This window comes from Sus scrofa, chromosome 8, assembly GCF_054392235.1.
Source record: "Sus scrofa isolate SSC_HxYL_T2T_F1_AM1 chromosome 8, Sscrofa_HxYL_maternal_Yorkshire_Landrace_v2.0, whole genome shotgun sequence".
NCBI classification, from domain to species: Eukaryota; Metazoa; Chordata; class Mammalia; order Artiodactyla; family Suidae; genus Sus; species Sus scrofa.
The window spans coordinates 119,991,780-120,010,187 of NC_139390.1; the positions used below are offsets into that span (position 1 = coordinate 119,991,780).

The window sequence follows — 18,408 nt, forward strand, 5'->3', positions numbered from 1 at the left end:
AACTGCTTCCCTTCAGCGTCCCTACCCTTCCAGGTCAGGCAGAACCTTTTCTTCCTTTGTCGTTTAGGACTGTGAATCTCGACGCTGCCTCTCATTTTCTGGATTTCTCTTTCCCAGGAGAATTCAGTACCCTTGTGCCTTCGTGCATTTTAAGATCTGTAAGACAGGAGTTCCCACCGTGGCTCAGTGGTTAACGAATCCGACCAGGAACCATGAGGTTGAGGGTTCGATCCCTGCCCTTGCTCAGTGGGTGAAAGATCCGGCATTGCCGTGAGCTGTGATGTAGATTGCGGATGCACTCGAATCCCGCATTGCTGTGGCTCTGGCGTAGGCCGGAGGTTACAGCTCCGATTCGACCCCTAGCCTGGGAACCTCCATATGCCGTGGGAGCGGCCCTAGAATAGGCGGGGCGGGGGGGGGGGGGGGGGGGGGGGGGAGGAAAAGAAAGACAACCCAAAGTTCAGATTAAGTCTCATTTCCCCATCCTCCCCTCCACCAAAAGAGAGAGAGGGTTAGTACTTTCAACTGCACTATTGCTGTCCACAGCCTGTTGAGCAGCATGTTGGGGCAGTTGCCATAAGTCCTCAGCGCAGCTTTTCTGAGATGCCGACAGTCCCCCTGAGGAAGTGCTTCTAACTCCCTTACTGAAAACAGATAGGAAACACAGGCCACCTTCCAGATAATTTTATGATACTTGTGAGCCAAGGAGACACTCAGGGAAGGATTTTAAGAAACAATACCAAATGTCCATGAACCGGTAAGTGGATTAAACGAAATGTCATATAGCCATACAATGGAATACTATTTAGTAATAAAAAAGAAACTTTCCCAAACTCAGAAATCTTTTGTTAAGTGAAAGAAGCCAGATGCAAAAGACTATGTGTTTTATGATTCCATTAATATAGAATGTCCAGAAAAGGCAAATCTATAGAGACAGGAACTAGACTAGCAGCTGTCTGGGCTTGGGTTGGAATGCACGTGGGTAGGAGGGCTATTTACAGAGTGATGGAAATATTCTAATACTGGATTGTAGTGATGGTTACATAGCTATATATTTACTAAAAAGTCATTGAATTGTACATTCAAAATGGGTGGGTTTTATGGTGAGTTATACCTCCAAGAAGATGTTAGAGAAAAGCATGCTTTATGACATCCATTGTGACATCAACCAGCTGTGCCTCTACCTCCACGAGCACTCATGGACTGTGTACTACAAGTCATTTCATCCATTTAACTAGATTCTGGAAACCAACATATAGTGAGCCCTGAGTACATACTTAGAATCATGTTCAGATATTTCCCTTTATATAATTATTGCAAAAATGTATTTGACTTGAAATGGAGTAGGAACAGAGTCTCATTTTAGATGATCCTATCTGTCTTTAGAATTGAAAATAGATCAAATAAAAAGAAAAACTTTAGCTGTAAAGGAAATAGAGAAATTGAACCAAGCCATAATAAACCAAGGGTAACTGCTATACCTTCTTGCTCCATTTATGTTCAAATAATGCATCAGTGGTGATAAAGTCTGGAAGGTCAGCATATGTCCCTCCACAGCCCCAGCCTCTGCTTCTTTGTACATCAGGTATCCCTAAGTTCACGTGAGTAATTTGAGCAGTAAGCCCTGTTGGTTCTATGTGTTCTGACTGCAGTGGAGGGCCATTGGCTTTGGGGACTATCTCTGAAGAGCAGAAGCTGGGATATGTTCCTCTCCTCAAAGTGGCCTAGCAATAGACTCTTTTAAGAACAGGCGGATTTAGGGAGTTCCCATTGTGGCTCAGCAGTAATGAAACTGACTGGTATCTGTGAGGACTCAAGTTCGATCCCTGGTCTTGCTCAGCAGGTTAAGGATTCGGCATTTCTGTGTCTGTGGCATAGACTGGCAGCTGCAGCTCTGATTCAACCCCTAGCCTGGGAACTCCCATGTGCCTCGGGTGTGGCCCTAAAAAGACAGACAGACAGACAGACAGACACACACACACACACACACACGCGCGCTTATTTACTCCCTACTGCCAGCCAAGTTCAATGAAGAAGCTTTCCTTCCCAAGTGGCCTATGTCCTCTGGGTTAAAACTCTTCCCCTGTCTTCTGAGAAGTCTCAAGGTGAAGCTAATGGGTTTGATTTTGTTAATTACTACCAGGCTGGTGGTAGCAGAGAATCGGCTTGTGTGAAATTCCTAATACTCCATGGTTGGTTCTTTCTGGATATTTCTGGAGGTTAAGTCAGGACCAGGACAGGTAAGACTAAGTCTTGACTGTGACTAGGACTAAGGGGGGAGAGACAAACCTTTTTCATTTATAGAACTTTTCCAAGGGGAAGTGATGTTTTCCTAGGGTTATGTCCTGTCGCAAAGAATTTCTGGCCAGAATCTGGCTAAGCCATTATTGCTACAAATCTTAGCAACCAGATCTTTTTGCTTCACACTCACCATGTTGATCAGGATGCAAAGTAAATCCAGGCTGGACAGATCAGGACTTGTTTGGTGCCCATATTCATACTTGGACATACCATCGCACCTTTCGTCTCAGGCCAGGGCTAGCTAGCAACTGGTCCTCTCTCACTCATCCTACAATAGTTTTTGGATCAAGTCACCAAAAGTGACCTTGATGTATTTTCCTAGTTCTGTATCTTTCTGAAAAAGAGGGAGCAGGTTATTGGATCCTTCCCTCCCCGCCAAGGGGACCCTGTCTCCACCTATTTCTTCAAATCCTATATTTTCTAACCCCTCACATTCCATTCCTCCTTAATCCATTCTACTATAACTTCCGTGCTCACCAAGATTTATAGTGATACCAGCTAGCCAAAGTCAAGGACAAGGTTCTTTTTGACATCATCTTACTGACCGATCAGCACATAGTCAACCTTTCTCTTGTTCTTAAAACTCCCTTGGCTCCCGGGCACCATGGTCTTCTGATTTTTCTTCTATACCGTTGACAGCTTTTGTTTTCCGCCTTTTTTGATGTTCTTTCTCTGCACAGCTCCTAAATTTTTGAGCATTCCGAAGGCTTAGTTTCTCTGTTTTTCTATCAATATCCCTCCTTCTAGGCAATCCCCTCTATTCCCATAGCTGTACTTCCACCTGAATGATGATGATTTCCAATTTAATCCTCTGAGCGCCAAACTTACACATTCACCTTCCTCCTTGATATGAATTTGAATAACGACAGGCCATTTCAAATCTAAATTTTTGAATTCGCTTCCCAAATCTGTTCCTTTCTTTACCACTTAAGCAAATGACCACAGTATCTTACATAACCGTCCAAGCTAAAAACCTAGAAATCATCCTTGAGTCTTCCTTTTACTCCGGTGTTTAACCCATCAGCAAATCTGTTCAGCTCACCCTCCACAATGGATCTCAAATCTGACTTGTTCTCTTATTCTCTATCTTTCTCTCTTAGCCCAAGTCACTGACTGAATTAATCATCCAGCTGCTCTCCCTGTTTTCATGCTTGTCCTTCACAAGTCATTCTCCACGCAGCAGAGTGATTTTTTAAAAAATGTGATTTGGGTCGTGTTCTTTCCTTGCATCCAAATTCCTTACTTGGTGTGGTCTGGTCTTGTCACACAAGTTTCATCCCTTTAGTTTCTTTCCAGCAGGTGTAAAAGTAGATCCTTTTATCTTTTCACATAGTTCCTTTTATTCTTCAGCTTACTCCCCATCTTGCTGGCAACAGAAAACACCTCTTGGTCTATTTCAGAACTGGTTCAGTGCATTGAGGGGGTGATTGTATTTGTCCTCCTCTCGAGTCTGCACTGGCCTGTACCTGTTTTGGCTAATAGAGGGTGACAGTTCTAGTCCTGGTCTTTAAGAGGACCAGCAGCTTCTGTCTTGTTGTCTTGGAGCAAGGTAAGAAGCGCAGCTAATCTGAAGTCGTCCTGCTGTGAGGAAGCCCAAGCTAAGCTCGTTGAGAGGCTGTGTAGGAAGAGAAATGCCTGGCCAGCTCCAGGCTGTTCCGGTTCTCCCACCTGAGATTCCAGACACCAGGGTGCAGCAGCAGTCTGTCCCCTCTGTGCTCTGTTCAAATTCTTGGAGACATGAAAGAGAGCTTTAATCCACAGTTTTAAGTGTTGAGGTAGTTCCTTATGCAGTGAGATGAAACTGGAACATGTGGGAAGTAATTTGCGGCCTCGACTATCTCGAACATTTTCATTCTATATATTACTTATTCATTTGGGCTGGATATACAATTTTCAGTTGAAAGAATTTTCCCTGAGAACTTTGAAGGTATTGTTTTACTGTCTTCCAGCTTTGAGTGGTGCTGTTGAGAAGTCTGATGCCATTCTGATAGCTTTGCATGTGACCTCTTTTGCTTTTGCTTTTTTCTCTGTGAAAGTCTAGGTTTTTCTCTCTGAGCCCAGTGTTTTTATCATGTAGGGATATGGTTTGTTGCAGGTCTCAGGTTTCAGCTTATGCATCTCATCCATCTAACTCCTTGCTTTCACAATTTTTATTGTTCTCCTTCTCTACCAACTCCCATTCCTTTGTGGGTTTATGTCTTTTTAAGTCACTGTAATATGAACAGGAGTTGGGGAAGCAGTGGCTGTAATTCTGTGTGCAGGTTCCCTGAACTTCTGTTTTGACTAATAGTATTTTATTTATGATCATTTCTCCCCCCACATTGTCTCCCCTACAAAATTGTAAATACTGTGATAATTGGGACCCTTCCTTCTTGTTCACTGATTACTACTATCCTAGAACAGTGCCTGACACCTTGTTGTCATTTAATAAGCATCTGTTGACTGGATGAGTACTGAAGTGACTTGGGTGGGGGCGGGAAAGGCGGCAGGGGCAGACCCATCGAATGCAAATGTCGGAGTTCCTGTTGTGGCTCAGCAGGTTAAGAACCTGACTAGTATCCATGATGATGTGGGTTTGGTCCCTGGATTTGCTCTGTGGGTTAAGGATCTGATGTCTCTGTGAGCTGTGGTGTAGGCTGGCAGCTGCAGCTCCAATTCAAACCCTAGCCTGGGAATGTCCATAGTCCAAAGATGCAGCCGTAAAAAGAAAAAAAGAAAAAAAGCACATGTCATAATCAGCCTTATCATTTTTCCAGACCCTGATTTTTAACCGCGAGGGCGTGGGTTGTCTCCCAGAGGGCATTTGGCGGTACCTGGAGGGGTAGCAATTTGCTTCTGGCATCTAGTGCTAAATGCCCTACAATGCACAGCACAGCCCCTACAACCAAGGAGTAGCCAGTCCAAAGTGTCAGTTGTGCTGAGGTCAAGAAACCCGGGGACAGATCAAGATCACATACAACTACTGTATGAAGCTTGGTCTCTCTTAACTATGTAGCCCATTTTCAAAGTTCCACACGCATGTGTCACCACTTCCAACTGTATGCCCTCTCAGGGTGTGGGCTCACCCTGAAAAAATCCTAAGTTTGACTGTCCCCATGGCTCACCCCCATACAGTAGTATTTTATAGAATATACACTTTTTTTTTTTTTTTTTTTTGGAAAGCTGGGATTAGTGTAAAGAATGGAGGAGGAAAGAAATGGACAGAATCCCTACTTAATTCATTATTTTTCTTTCCAACATGCAATGGTAAGTAGATTTAATGGTGTCTTACATTTTTTCTCAGCTGCTCTTCCACCTTCTCAGAGGAAAGTGCCTACCAGGCTCTTCGCAGGAACCAAACAATGTAATCGCAGCGCTCTAGGGCTGGAAGGGGCCTCATTTTAAGAAAAAGTAATTGCGCTTCATGTAGTAGCCAGCTCAGTACAGAGCAAGAATATGCATCCAGGTCTGTCTGAAGAGGTGGCTGTCTTCTGTTGTAGCATGTTCTCTGAATTAAAAATAGCAACCCCCCCAAAAAAAAAATCAAAACAAAGCCCCAAAGCCGTTGACTACACAGATTCACTTTCAACAACAGAGTAAACAAAATGCTAACCTTCATCCACTTTCACCAAAACTGAACTCACCCGGGGCAACCGTTCCGTGTCATCCAAGCACACCGGATGCTACACCTCAGATGCAGGTGATCATGACCTTGCAGACAAAGCACGGATTTATCGTTATATGTTGTGACATGCCGCCCACTCGGGAGCCTTGCATAAGCTACCTTTTGATGACAGGTATGTTTGCAGGGTGAATTCATTCAGGCTAAACTCAGCGGTTCGTCACGGTCGGTTATTTAATGCTTTCCAGCTCCGCCTCTGTCTCCCGACCTCACCAGTGAAGCCCAAATGAAAGTTGGCACAACATTCGCTCTGTGCCTTCTCCTCTGTAGTCCCTGTCCCGCTAACGTAAGTGATAGATTTTAAGAAGTTAACCCTTTCGCTTTTGTCATTCTCTCTCTTCTTCATTTTCTTCCCCCTAAATGTTTGAACCTTGGTGGCATAACAGAGATTCTTTGAGGTCTTCGGAGACGTGACAGCCGGGGCCAGCTCCCGGGGGTCTGCCTGCTCTCCCTTCGTAGCCGTGCAGGTTGAGAGCTCGGTCCGTCCTCCCTTCTCCCACCTGGCCTGCAGGGGGCCTCTTCTTCAAGGCCCTGCAGGACTTCTCTGAGTTGTAATGTATAATCACACCTCCGAGCTGGGTTTTACCAGAAGTCACCCAACCTCCTCAACAGGCCACAGGCCGGAGCGGATAATCCACCATCCTAGGAGACCGTGGCGTAGATTTAAAGCTCTTTTCATCACCACGGATTGTCTGGATACCAGCTTCCTCTCCCTCGGCCCCCACAGAGCACGTCTCTCCTCCTCATTTCCGTTCATTTTCTTGTATCATTTATGTGCGTGACTGTCCACTGAACTATAGGTCCTTGGGAGTAGGGCCCTTTTTTTAATCCTATTTATTTATTTATTTATTTTGTCTTTTTAGGGCTGAACCCACCGCATATGGAGGTTCCCAGGCTAAGGGTCGAATCGGAGCTGTAGCCGCCGGCCTACACCAGAGCCACAGCAGTGCGGGATCCGAGCTGCGTCTGCGACCCACACCCCAGCTCATGGCAACGCCGGATCGTTAACCCACTGAGCAAGGCCAGGAACCGAACCCACAACCTCATGGTTCCTAGTTGGATTCGTTAACCACTGAGTCACGACGGGAACTCCAGGCCCTCTTTTTTAAATATTTGTGTTGATAATATACTGCCTCATGCCCCACAATAACTGACTCTGCGATTGGGCCCTGATGAGTTTAATTGGTGTTTGCAGTGGGTGACAGGTGAAGCTATAACTGATGTGTTCTATACCATAGTCCTTATTCACCGCGTTTACCTGGTGATTTGTCTATTTGCAATTTAGAATGGAAGGCAACCGTTTCTTTAAGGAGTTGTCAGTGATGACATCAGAAAGGGAAAAAATGCAAATTCTTGGTTTTTAGTATCAAAATCTTTGTCCCGAATGACATTGTAAAGGAGAAGCAAGAATCAGTTTTCTCCTCTGTCTTACCCTTCTCACAAGATAAAGATCCCAGGATCAAAGGATGGAGGAAGATTATGGGAGGAACCAAGACAGCTTCAGAAATGAATGCATCTCGGAGCCTTGCTGCCTGCCTCAGGTCCCAGAGAGCTCCAAGGTATCCCTGATCTGAGGTCACCTGGGCTTTGCTCAAACCCTCTGGAACACAGCTCTGCCCTAGGTGGCACTGAGAAGTGGGAGGAGCAGGGTGACTGTCTGGGACAATCCAGGGCCCTGTAGGAGCCCTAGGATTGGAGAGGACTCACCTTCCTTTGGTTCCCTAAGAAAATTCGTAGAAGTTAAGGAGAGAGAGGAGCAGGAAAGTGGAGGGGAGTGAGAGGGAGGCAGAGAGAGAACCAGAGGGAGTAGGAGAAAGGGAGAGAGGAAAGTGGGGACAGGAAAAAGGCAGAAGGGATGGAAAGAAAGGGTGGACTTCTCTTCCTTCTCTGCCTGTCTAGCTTGAGTTGAAATTTTCTACACACTAGCAAAGGGGCCCCTGAGAGATGGATGTTAGGGCAAAATGGTTGTGTTTTTTTTGGTTTGTTTTTTTTTTTGTTTATTTGTTTAGCTTTTTGGGGGCAGCACCCAAGGCATATGGAAGTTTCCAGACTAGGAGCTGAATTGGAGCTGCAGCTGCCAGCTTACATCACAGCAACGTGGGAGCCAAGATGGGAACTCCAAGGTCAAAACTGTGTTTTGTCTTTAAATTTTATTTAGTAAGAACATTTAACATGAGATTCCCCCCTCTTAACCAAATTGGAAGTATTCAATGCAAAAGTGCTCTTTGTAGGCTTTAGATTGTACAGCGAGCAGAGCTCCAGGACTTAGTCATCTTGCTCTACCCAGTGAGTGGCCACCCTCTGTCTTTTAGGTCTAAAATGGTTGGTTATCAGCAATTTCATATCATTTGACCTATTACAGCACCACATGTTGACTTTCAGGGGCATACATCACCTTTTCCTTTAAAGAAATTAAAAAGTATCTTTTATGATTATGTTGGAATATAGGAGTTCCCGTCGTGGCTCAGCGGAAACGAATCCGACGAGAAACCATGAGGTTGCAGGTTCGATCCCTGGCCTCAGTGGGTGGGTTAAGGATCTGGCGCTGCCGTGAGCTGTGGTGTAAGTCGCAGATGAGGCTTGGATCTGGCGTTGTTGTGGCTGTGGTGTACACCATCAGCAAGAGCTCCGATTAGACCCTTAGTCTGGTAATTTCCATATGCTTCGGGTGCAGCCCTCAAAAGACAAAAAAAAAAAGGCAAATATATTAATATTATAGATTAAAACGTCTTCTGCAACCGCAAAAGTCCCCCCCCCCCGGTTTCTAAAGAAAGAAAACATGCTCATAGGCCCCTAAAAGTATTGTGTTCCGTAGGTGCCTGCTGCGGCTGTCCACCTGGGCTGAGAGCCCCTCCCACCCACCCTGCCCGGACTCCACCGTCTGTCTTCTCTCCCTGCTTAGCCGGAGTCCTTCTCTGCAGGGTGGGCTTCTCCCGCCTGGGCCTTTCCACAGGTGAATAAATCCCTGTAATCTCCAACCCCGATCAGAGAGTCCTGCTCAGGTAATTAGTAAGGATATTTCCATTCCAAGTGGGAATTCATTGCAAATGCAGGGCTTTGTGCAGCTATGCAAATCAGTCTGGCTCTCAGCTTGGGAGCTGCCCACTGTGATGTTAAAAACAAGCCAACAAAAAAGACACAAACAAACAGATCCCAAAGCCTCGCCCTCACCGTATGGATTATGACCACCGTCCACGTTATCCCCAGTGCCCAGGGAAGTGCGCTAACAACGGATCTTTGTTGCGGGCACAGTTACACACTGGCGGGGTTTCAGACCTCCCGCCCCTTCCCCCTCTGCTAATTGCCCTTCTGAGACTGTGGCAGAAAACACACTGGCTCCTGCTTTGAAAACCACAGGGGCTTGTGTGAGTGAATGACATTTTATTGCTCTGCCCTTTAGAAATTAGCCTCTGTACTGTCAGGCCCACCATGGAACTTTTCTCCACTTCTTTCTCAGATGTCAGCCACCCAAATTTCAAATAATGCTGGAGAGTGATGTGGCTGGATCATTTGACTGCATGTAGATCAGAGCTGCCTCCGGGCAGCTTGGCGAGGCCAAGGGCTGTGGCTACAAGGAAATGGGGATTCATAGATACCGTGGGATACCACCTCTGCTCGAAGAGTCATCATCCGAGGAGCTTTGGATAACTGATCTTAATTGGTTATTTTTGTTAAAACACACACACATACACACAGACCCCTGGTTTTATGAGAATTGCTCTCAAATTGATGTGGGTGGAGGTTTTACCCAATTTGAGTAATTCTTAACCTTTGGAGTACAACACCCAGTCTCCTAGTTCCTACCCTACATAACATGTCTATATATATATATATACACATATATATATAATACATATATATATACACATATATATATAATACATATATATAATACATATATATATAATACATATATATAATACATATATATATAATACATATATAAAATACATATATATATAATACATATATATATATATAATACATATATATATATATATATATTTTTTTTTTTGGTCTTTTTAGGGCCACACCTGCGGCATATGTAGGTTCTCAGGCTAGGGGATCCCACTGGATCCGCAGCTACAGCAACTTGGGATCTGAGCCTTATCTGTGACCTATACCACAGCTCCGTGATTCACTGAGCGAGGCCAGGGATTGAACCCGTGTCCTCATAGATGTTAGTTGGGTTCGTTAACCACTGAGCCACGACAGGAACTCCATATCTATATTTTTAAAGTAGAGAGAATTAAATTTGATTTTGTTTTAATAATTGTTTTGACACTTTCAAGATACCTTTGAAACTGTTTGCAGCAATCCAGACTTTTTCTTTTTTTTGGTTTTTTGGGGTTGTTTTGCCTTTTCTAGGGCTGCTCCCGAGGCATATAGAGGTTCCCAGGCTAGGGGTCTAATCGGAGCTCTAGCCCTGGCCTACACCAGAGCCAGAGCCAATGTGGGATCCGAGCCGCGTCTGCAACCTACACCACAGCACCCGGAACGCCAGATCCTTAACCCACTGAGCAAGGCCAGGGATCGAACCCACAACCTTAATTTTTTTTTTTTTTTCAATCCAGACTTTTTCAAAACCAAGGCTGGAATGAACATTTCTAGCTATTAGTTTCTTTTTTCTTTCTTTCTTTCTTTCTGTTTTTTTTTTTTTTTTTTTTTTTTTTTTTAGGGCTGCCCCCAAGGTATGTGGAGGTTCCCAGGCTAGGGGTCCAGTCGGAGCTGCACTGCTCGCCTACACCACAGCCACAGCCACACCAGATCCGAGCTGCGTATGCGACCTACACCACAGCTCATGGCAACGCTGGATCCTTAACCCACTGAGAGAGGCAGGGATCAAACCCGCAACCTCATGGTTCCCAGTTGGGTTCGTTTCCACTGCGTCACAACAGGAACTCCTGCATTTCAATTTAACAGTTGAGTTGAAAGTTCAAACCATAAACTGTTGAATTTAGCAGTTGAAACCATATGGGAACTTTAAGTTAATTAAATATTTTAATTAAAAAGAATATGCATGACATAGATTACTGCTTCTCAGGAATTATTATAGAATATCTTTGACAGTAAAACTATGCTGAACTCCAATATTTCATTGATAATTATGAAGATATTTTCTGATTGCAGAATTATGAAAATCAGTTTTCATTGTGATATTGATGTAATTTCCAGGTCAGTGGAGACCAAATGGTAGATAAAGTCATCTGTTTCACCCTGAAACTGACTGTGACACCCGAAAATTACGTATGTATTATTAAATGAGATAATGTATACAAAGGAACCAAGCACTAGGGTTGGCCCATTGTGTATTTTCAGTGAATAGAGTCTGAATACGAAATTATTTGTAACTTGAGGATTCACTTCTGAAAACTACTTTTCTGTATACTTTTATCTATCCATCTCACTTATTCAACAACATTTATTAAACACATAGTGTTATATTGCAGTCATTCAAAGCCAGACATTTATTCACATTTAAAAATTGTTTTCTTTTTCTTTTTTTGGCTGCACCCGTGGCATATGGAAGTTCCCGGGCCAGCGATTGAATCTGAGCCACAGCTGCGGCAATGCTGGATCCTTAACCCACTGCAGCACCACTGCAGGAACTCCAAAATTTTTCAATTTTTAAAATTGAGGTATAGTTCATTTACAGTATTGTGTTAGTTTCTGGCATACAGCACAGCAATTTTGTTATACATACATATATACGTATGTATGTATACATAAATATATACATTCTTTTTCAGAATTTTTTCCCTTATAGGTTATTATGCAATATTGAGTATAGTTCCCTGTGCTGTACAGTAGGTACTTGTTGGTTATCTGCTGACATTTTATTAGTTCTAAAACTGCAGTGTTGTAACGGTACTGGTGGATTTCATTACTATCAGCCAGGGCAATCCCAGTGTTCTACTTGGCAGTCATTCCTAGCAGTGCAGCTGGATAACTGAGTCCCTTCCTATTTCTGTCAGCTGACTTTTTAAGGACCATTTGAGGAAGGCCCATAAATTGTGGTGGTTCGAAATCTAATACTTGGTGAGATCAACAAGGCACTAACCCCCAAATCTGCAAAATGGGGAGTGTCAATAACTTGAAAGAAAATCCCAGAGATAATAGTGGAACACTTGTCAAAAATGGTGCCATACCAACATTCAGGAGGGCACAGATGATACTGTGGGAAAAGTCCTGGACACTGACCACTCTGGATTTAAAACGTAATTCAGGAGTTCCCTTGTGCCCTAGTGCATTAAGGATCCAGTGTTGTCACTGCTGTGGCTCTGATTACAGCTGTAGGCTGTGGCCCAAGTTCGAGTCCTGGTCCCTGGCCCAGGAACTTCTCCATGCCACAGACACAGCCAAAAAAAAAAAAAAAAAAAAAATCACTTTTGCTGGAGTGTGGAGAATAGATTAATTTTCTCCCTTCCCTGCTATGCAGAGAAGCCAACTGTTGCAATAATTTAGGAAGTTGAAGTTAGGGTCCTAATTTTCTCAGCTTGATTGGATCTTTATCCTTGCTCATGTGTGGGCTTTGTAATAAAATGTTGACTTCCATAACTTACGGTCACTGCCGAAGGGGAGCCCAGCTACAGACACTACAATCATTTTTAAATGAAGTCCTATCAAGTTATTTGACTAGAAAAGCAGATTAATAAACCCACTGATCCAGTGAGCAACTGATCAATAAAAATGCACTTCAATTACATGATAGCTTCAAAAATCAAAGCGTATGGTTGCCCCCATGAGCTTCTGTGGGACTGAAGAATTTCCATCTGAGATTTATCAAAGGGTCTTGAAAGCCAAAGGATGGTTTAGATGAAACTCAATTGATTTTGTGTTTCTGCCAGAACTCAGAGCTTTCTACAGCACAGCCTGTCAGGTATAAAAAAAAAAAAATCATAGTTTTGCCAGAGCTTCCTTTCATGGTTTAGAAGGCCCCAGCAAGTGCTCGATTGATAAGCCCTGGTCCTGTGTCTGTTTAAGCAGATGTAAATGAAAATGTCCAAAGGCTCAAGTTCAAAGGGAGAGACGTCACTGTACGGAACACCCAGTCTTTGGAAAAGCACTTGGCAAAAAAATTTTTAAGCACAGCTGGAAAGGCACATTTTGTGCAGTCATGCCTCTTCCAGCCAGCACGACCACTGCCCTTTCTTCTTGGAGCCCACAAAGGGCTGGACACCCAGAGATGTGGGACACTGAGCCATCCTGGAAGGCTCCAGATCCAGGGCAGACGCTGACATCTGTTTCTCAGTCACTGAGGCCTTTTTGAATGCAGTTGCATTTTCTAAGCAATGTTTTGCCAAGGAAAGAAGGATGGGCCAAACAAGTCACCTCTAGACATTTTATCCTCATGCACTTTTGTATTTCTGGGTGTGCATGGGTTTATCCCTGCAGGAAACCATTTAAAGAATGTAGATAATACCTATCCGTGTTGTGAGTCACCCTGTCAAGAGAGTAATGTACAATCGAGCATCCTTGTAAGTTATTTATCATACCCTGAGGCTTGATGGAATACAGTTTCCTTGATGAAGAGATAAAAAGGAGCAACATAAAAGCAAGGTAGAAGTAAAGTACTTCATTAAACCTGAATCTACCTTCTGGTCCTGACTTTTTTGAGGGTTTTTTCTTTTTTTTTTTTTAATTGGGAGTATTACTGAAATTTATCCTCAGTATTTTTACTTTGTAGAACATCTTTTCAGAAAAGAAAGAGCATAGTAGGGGGGTGGGTACTGAGATCGGAACAGGTCTGACATACATAGAGGCAGAGAGAAAGATTGGGAGGCAAAGAAAAGAAAGAAGATAGAAACTAAAGAAACTGACTCGTGTAGACCTGAGATACTGAAAATGCAGGTAAAGGGACCAGTCCCTCAGAGGAGGGATATGAACAGCTCTGAAAAAGCAACAGCTTTTCCCTGTCAAAATTAGGATGTTGCAGAGCTGGACCGAAAAGACCATCCCCTGCACCCCCCCCCCCCCCCCGCAAGCAAGGGCTATAAAATGAGGATGGATTTTTATAGGATAGATTCTAACTTGAGGAAGCCAGTACCCTCACCTTAAAACGAGGGGGTCAAAGCAAAGGCTTATAGGGCCGCACAGTTCTGGGATTCTCTTTGTCTCAGGGTGGGTGGGTAGCCACTGGGCAGTAGTAGGCTCCGGTCCAAGAAAGGGTGGAGAAGGATGATCAGGGATGTTTTATTCCATGTTGAGATTTAGTTCCAGTTCTAGTTTGTTTACCCTCTGTCTCCCGTTGCTCTGCTAGAACCTCAGGAGTAAGTAAGCCTCGGGAGGAAGAACAGCTGATTTTCAGGGCAATATTCAGGGTTAGCTAAATAGAGTGGGACAAGGAATAAATGTTTTAACCTCATAAGACGATGATTGTTTAAAAGGACTTAAATCTGAACTCTATAAATAATATATGGATACAGTTTATGAAAAATGGAAAATACGCGGAAGGCTAAACTCCTCTTTCACCACCATTTTTAATCCCAATTCTGTTTTTTTTTTTTTTTTTTTGCTGCGTCCTAGGAATGCAAAAGTAGCTAGGCCACCTGGGAGTTCCTCACCACCATTCTTAATCCCAGTTCTGCCCAGTCTCTCCCAAGGGAGTCTCTTAACCGTTTTTACTCATTTTCCTTTACAGGTAGAAACTATAAAGTATTGTTTTATATGTATGTGTTCTTAATATAAACAGTATGGACTGTTTTAATGATTTTGTTATTATTGAAGAAATTCAACATGTCACATTGTGTAAATGTAAGGTAGGCAGCATACATTTATGTATTATCTATTGTAATATGATTGCCGATGCAGGGATATTTATCCCATTACATAATTATAGTATAATGTTGTTGACTATATTCATTGTATTCTGCATTAGATCTCTAGGATTTATTTACTACTCGCTATGAATTTGTACCCTTAAGCACTATCACGCTAATCCCTCTCCCCACATCCCTGGTATCTGCTATTTCACTCTGTGTTTTTAACAGGTTTAACTTTTTTAGATGCCACATAGATGTGGTACCATCTACTGCTCGTCTTTCTCTGTCTGACTTATTTAGCTTAGGATAATGTGCTCAAGGTCCATCCATGTTGTTACAAATGGAAGGCTATCATCTTTTCTTGTGGTTGAATAATATTCCGTTGCATGTATATATTCCGCCTAATCGTTTTTATCCATTTATCCACTGATGGGCATGTGGGTTGTTTCCATAGCTTGTCTTGGTTATTGTGAATAAAGCTGTGATAAACATGAGAGTGCACACATATCATGAAAATCTTTTCTTTTTTTTTTTTTTTTTTTTTTTTGTCTTTTTGCCTTTTCTAGGGCCGCACCTGCGGCATATGGAGGTTCCCAGGCTAGGGGTCTAATCGAGGAGCTGTAGCCACCAACCTACGCCAGAGCCACAGCAACGCGGGATCTGAGCCGTGTCTGTGACCTACACCACAGCTTACGGCAATGCTGGATCGTTAACCCACTGAGCAAGGCCAGGGATCGAACCAACAACCTCGTGGTTCCTAGTCGGATTCCGTAACCACTGCGCCACGATGGGAACCCCACTTGATTTCATTTTTTGAGGGGTACCTTCAGAAGTGGAATCGCTGGATCGTAGGTGGATGTATTTTTTTATCTAACCTCCCTATTGTCTTCCATAGTGGTTGGACCAATTTACATTCTGATCAACAATATACAAGGGTTCAGTATGTGTTTGTTTTTGCTGCGTCTTAGAGCTAGGTCCTCATTAGTACATGAATTCCACCTCATTCTTTTGAACTGTTTTGTAGTGTTCTGTGGCACAGATAAGCCCTAGTTTATTTAGCCATTCCCCCATGACTTGTAATTGTGTGGCTTTAGGGTTGTTTGTTTCTAGCTACTGTAAACAAATGCTGCAAAGACCATCCTTATACAAGCTTCCTTCTGCACCTCTGTGGTTGTTCACTTCTCTAAGGTAGAAATTGGTTTCTAGCCTCTGGGCCTCCAGGTCTTACAAAGGCAGCTTGAATTCAGCTTTGTGCCACAGAGGGTCTTAAAAATTGCCTCAACATTGGAAGAAAGGGAAGTTACTTTTTAATCTTGGCACAACATTTGTCTGTTTCCCAGCTACATAAAACGACTATTAGTTTTCCCGTCTTGATGACTAACTATTGATTAAGAATGCTCTGCATAGCATCACCCCCCGCCACCGCCAGAATATCACTTTAATATTCTTTCTGACTTTTGTAGCTTGCCTGTTAAATATTCATTTCAGGAATAAAAAATAGCAGCCATCTTGTACTTACAGGAAAACATGTATAAACCAAGACTTTCATCATAATGCAAAGAGCCACTCTGTAAGAATATCGTCTCTTCTTTTACCAAATGAACCTTTAATGAATACATGAGATGAGAAAGAAAAAAAGGGGAATGATGTCAAAATCGGAAAGCATTTCTGCCCTGTGCCAACTGTCCCGTCGGCCTCAGGATCAATCCAGTCACAAATCCTTTGAGCAGCTGTTTGCCCGTCATGGACTAATGAAGCTCTTTGAATGCTCTGTTATCCATGTGATGGAGCCGGAGAGGGAATAAAGAAAGAAAGAATGGACCAAGGAGAGACATCCTAAAGAGAAACTCCTTTCCCCAGCCACTTGTGGAAATCTATTTCAGGTCAACTGGGACCAATCGTGCGTTCTGGCCTTGGGCAAAATTCTTCTTTGCAGTCAATAAATTAATGGGTGACACCTTGAAATGGGTTGGCTGAGGCTGAATCAATGTCTGATGTGGCAATCTTTCCCCAGGCCAAATTCCCACTGAAGTTCCTAGGTTGGAGCTGACTGAAAAAATGGACAGATCCTTGAACGTTCTTTCTTCTTCATCTTAAAAAAAAAAAAAAAAAGAAAAAGACAACTCTCTACTGAAAAAGCGGAATGGCATGTTTGGCACACACAGTCTCACTTTCCCGTCCTTGGCCCATCATCTCTTTAACTGGCGTGGACTAACTCCTGATGGTTGCAGCTTTCATTTGTATGAAACGCTACAACGTACAGCGCTCTTTATCTGCCGGATTCGAGTTTAATCTCTTCCCTCTAATAACGTTGTCCGTAAGGCCCAAGAGCCAACTGTTCCTTTACAGTAGCTCCTTTTGAAAACGCTAGGCAGCAGGAAACAGAGAAGCCTGCTCTGTTGGTTCAGCTGGCTTTTACAGCTGAAGATAACACGAACCACAAATCTGTTGGGGTTGGTGTTTTCTTGGAGGGGGAGGAGAATTGAGGGAGCCAAATAAAGAGAAGTTTAAGTTTAATATTTCATAACCGTGTGCTCTTTCCTAGGTTTTATTCCTGTAATATTCTCTGTGTGTGGCCAGACCCTTCCTAACACAGCTCTATTGAAGAAGCAGAGGGAAAAGGGAAAGGGAGGAAGGGCGAGGGAGGAGGAGGATAAAAACTAGCCTTTGGGGGGGAAAAAAAGACCACGACTTTTAAGTACCAACCGTGACCTTAACGGGATGTAGTCAAGGCCTCACAGAATTGAGCTGGTCATTCGATTCTGAAAATAGACTAGGGGGCAAAAGCGTGGGTAGCATTTGCAGTGAGGCCAGCAGAGGGAAGTGACCCATTTAGACTCTTCTCTGGAAAAAGCGGGTTCCCGAGGCATCAGCACAGTGGATGGACTGAGAGCTTGCCTTTCCCTAAGGGTGTATTGGGTAATGTCTGCTGGGAAAAATGAAAAACAGAAAACAACAATAAATCTGGGGAACAAAGATGGCTGAAACATAGGAGCAAAATCTTTTTTTTGTAATTTGGAAACTTTTTGTGGAATTGAAAAGTAGGAGAAATTTTTTTTTTTTTTTTTTTTTTAATCTCTGGAAGAAGAACAGGAATTGGCATGTCCACATTATGTATGCAACGCTGTTTCTGCCACCAGCCTGGGAGTCTAACAAGCTTAGCTGCTTAGGAGAAGCATATTTTATTTTCAGGTTGGCCAAGCTATTTCCTGCCTTTGGAGCAAAAACCAGTGCAGCTACTGTACCCTGACGATATTTTTTTCTCTCTGAATATCATAACCTTTTAAATAACAAGCATGCGGCTCTCTCAAGGGCTCTGAAAACACAGAGGTGGAGAAATACAACAGCCCCATTTTATCCCTTTCCTCAAGGAGAACGCCCTTTTCTCTACATCTTCACACCCCTGCTGGGGTTTCTCGATGTAAATGTGGAAGATGACAAGTGTTTTGATCACTCAAGAGTGAGAAAACATACCCAAAACACACAGTAGTGATTAAATCACGTATCCTTGAAAAAAAGCAAAGAACATAAGGCCAGTTGTAGTTGCTGCGCTGGGTGGGGTCTGTCAAAGCAGAGCAGGGTTGGCGTTCCTGTTGCGGCTCAGTGGTATGGAACCCGACTGGTATCCGTGAGGATTCAGCTTCGATCCCTGGCCTCGCTCAGTGGATTAAGGATCTGGCACTG

The 18,408-nt window shown here is 43.4% G+C and overlaps 1 protein-coding gene across 1 annotated transcript; it reads left to right on the top strand.

Moving 5' to 3' along the window:
* The first annotated feature begins 538 nt into the window (after positions 1 to 538).
* LOC146401011 (uncharacterized) lies at positions 539 to 17,248 on the top strand. Its single transcript, XM_084973262.1, has 6 exons — positions 539 to 757; positions 5,585 to 6,077; positions 7,407 to 7,521; positions 8,778 to 8,915; positions 11,138 to 11,209; positions 16,246 to 17,248. The coding sequence occupies exons 2-5, from the start codon at positions 5,975 to 5,977 to the stop codon at positions 11,157 to 11,159; spliced, it is 378 nt and encodes a 125-aa protein (XP_084829388.1). The 5' UTR covers positions 539 to 757; positions 5,585 to 5,974; the 3' UTR covers positions 11,160 to 11,209; positions 16,246 to 17,248.
* The last annotated feature ends 1,160 nt before the right edge of the window (positions 17,249 to 18,408 follow it).

Bases quoted from the DNA above. Each gene is read 5' to 3' on its own strand.
- LOC146401011 (XM_084973262.1), top strand. From the start codon at position 5,975: ATGCAGGTGATCATGACCTTGCAGACAAAGCACGGATTTATCGTTATA. The intron at 6,078-7,406 runs GTATGTTTGCAG...CCTTCTCACAAG, and splicing joins AAGCTACCTTTTGATGACAG to ATAAAGATCCCAGGATCAAA. The intron at 8,916-11,137 runs GTGAATAAATCC...TGTAATTTCCAG, and splicing joins CCGCCTGGGCCTTTCCACAG to GTCAGTGGAGACCAAATGGT.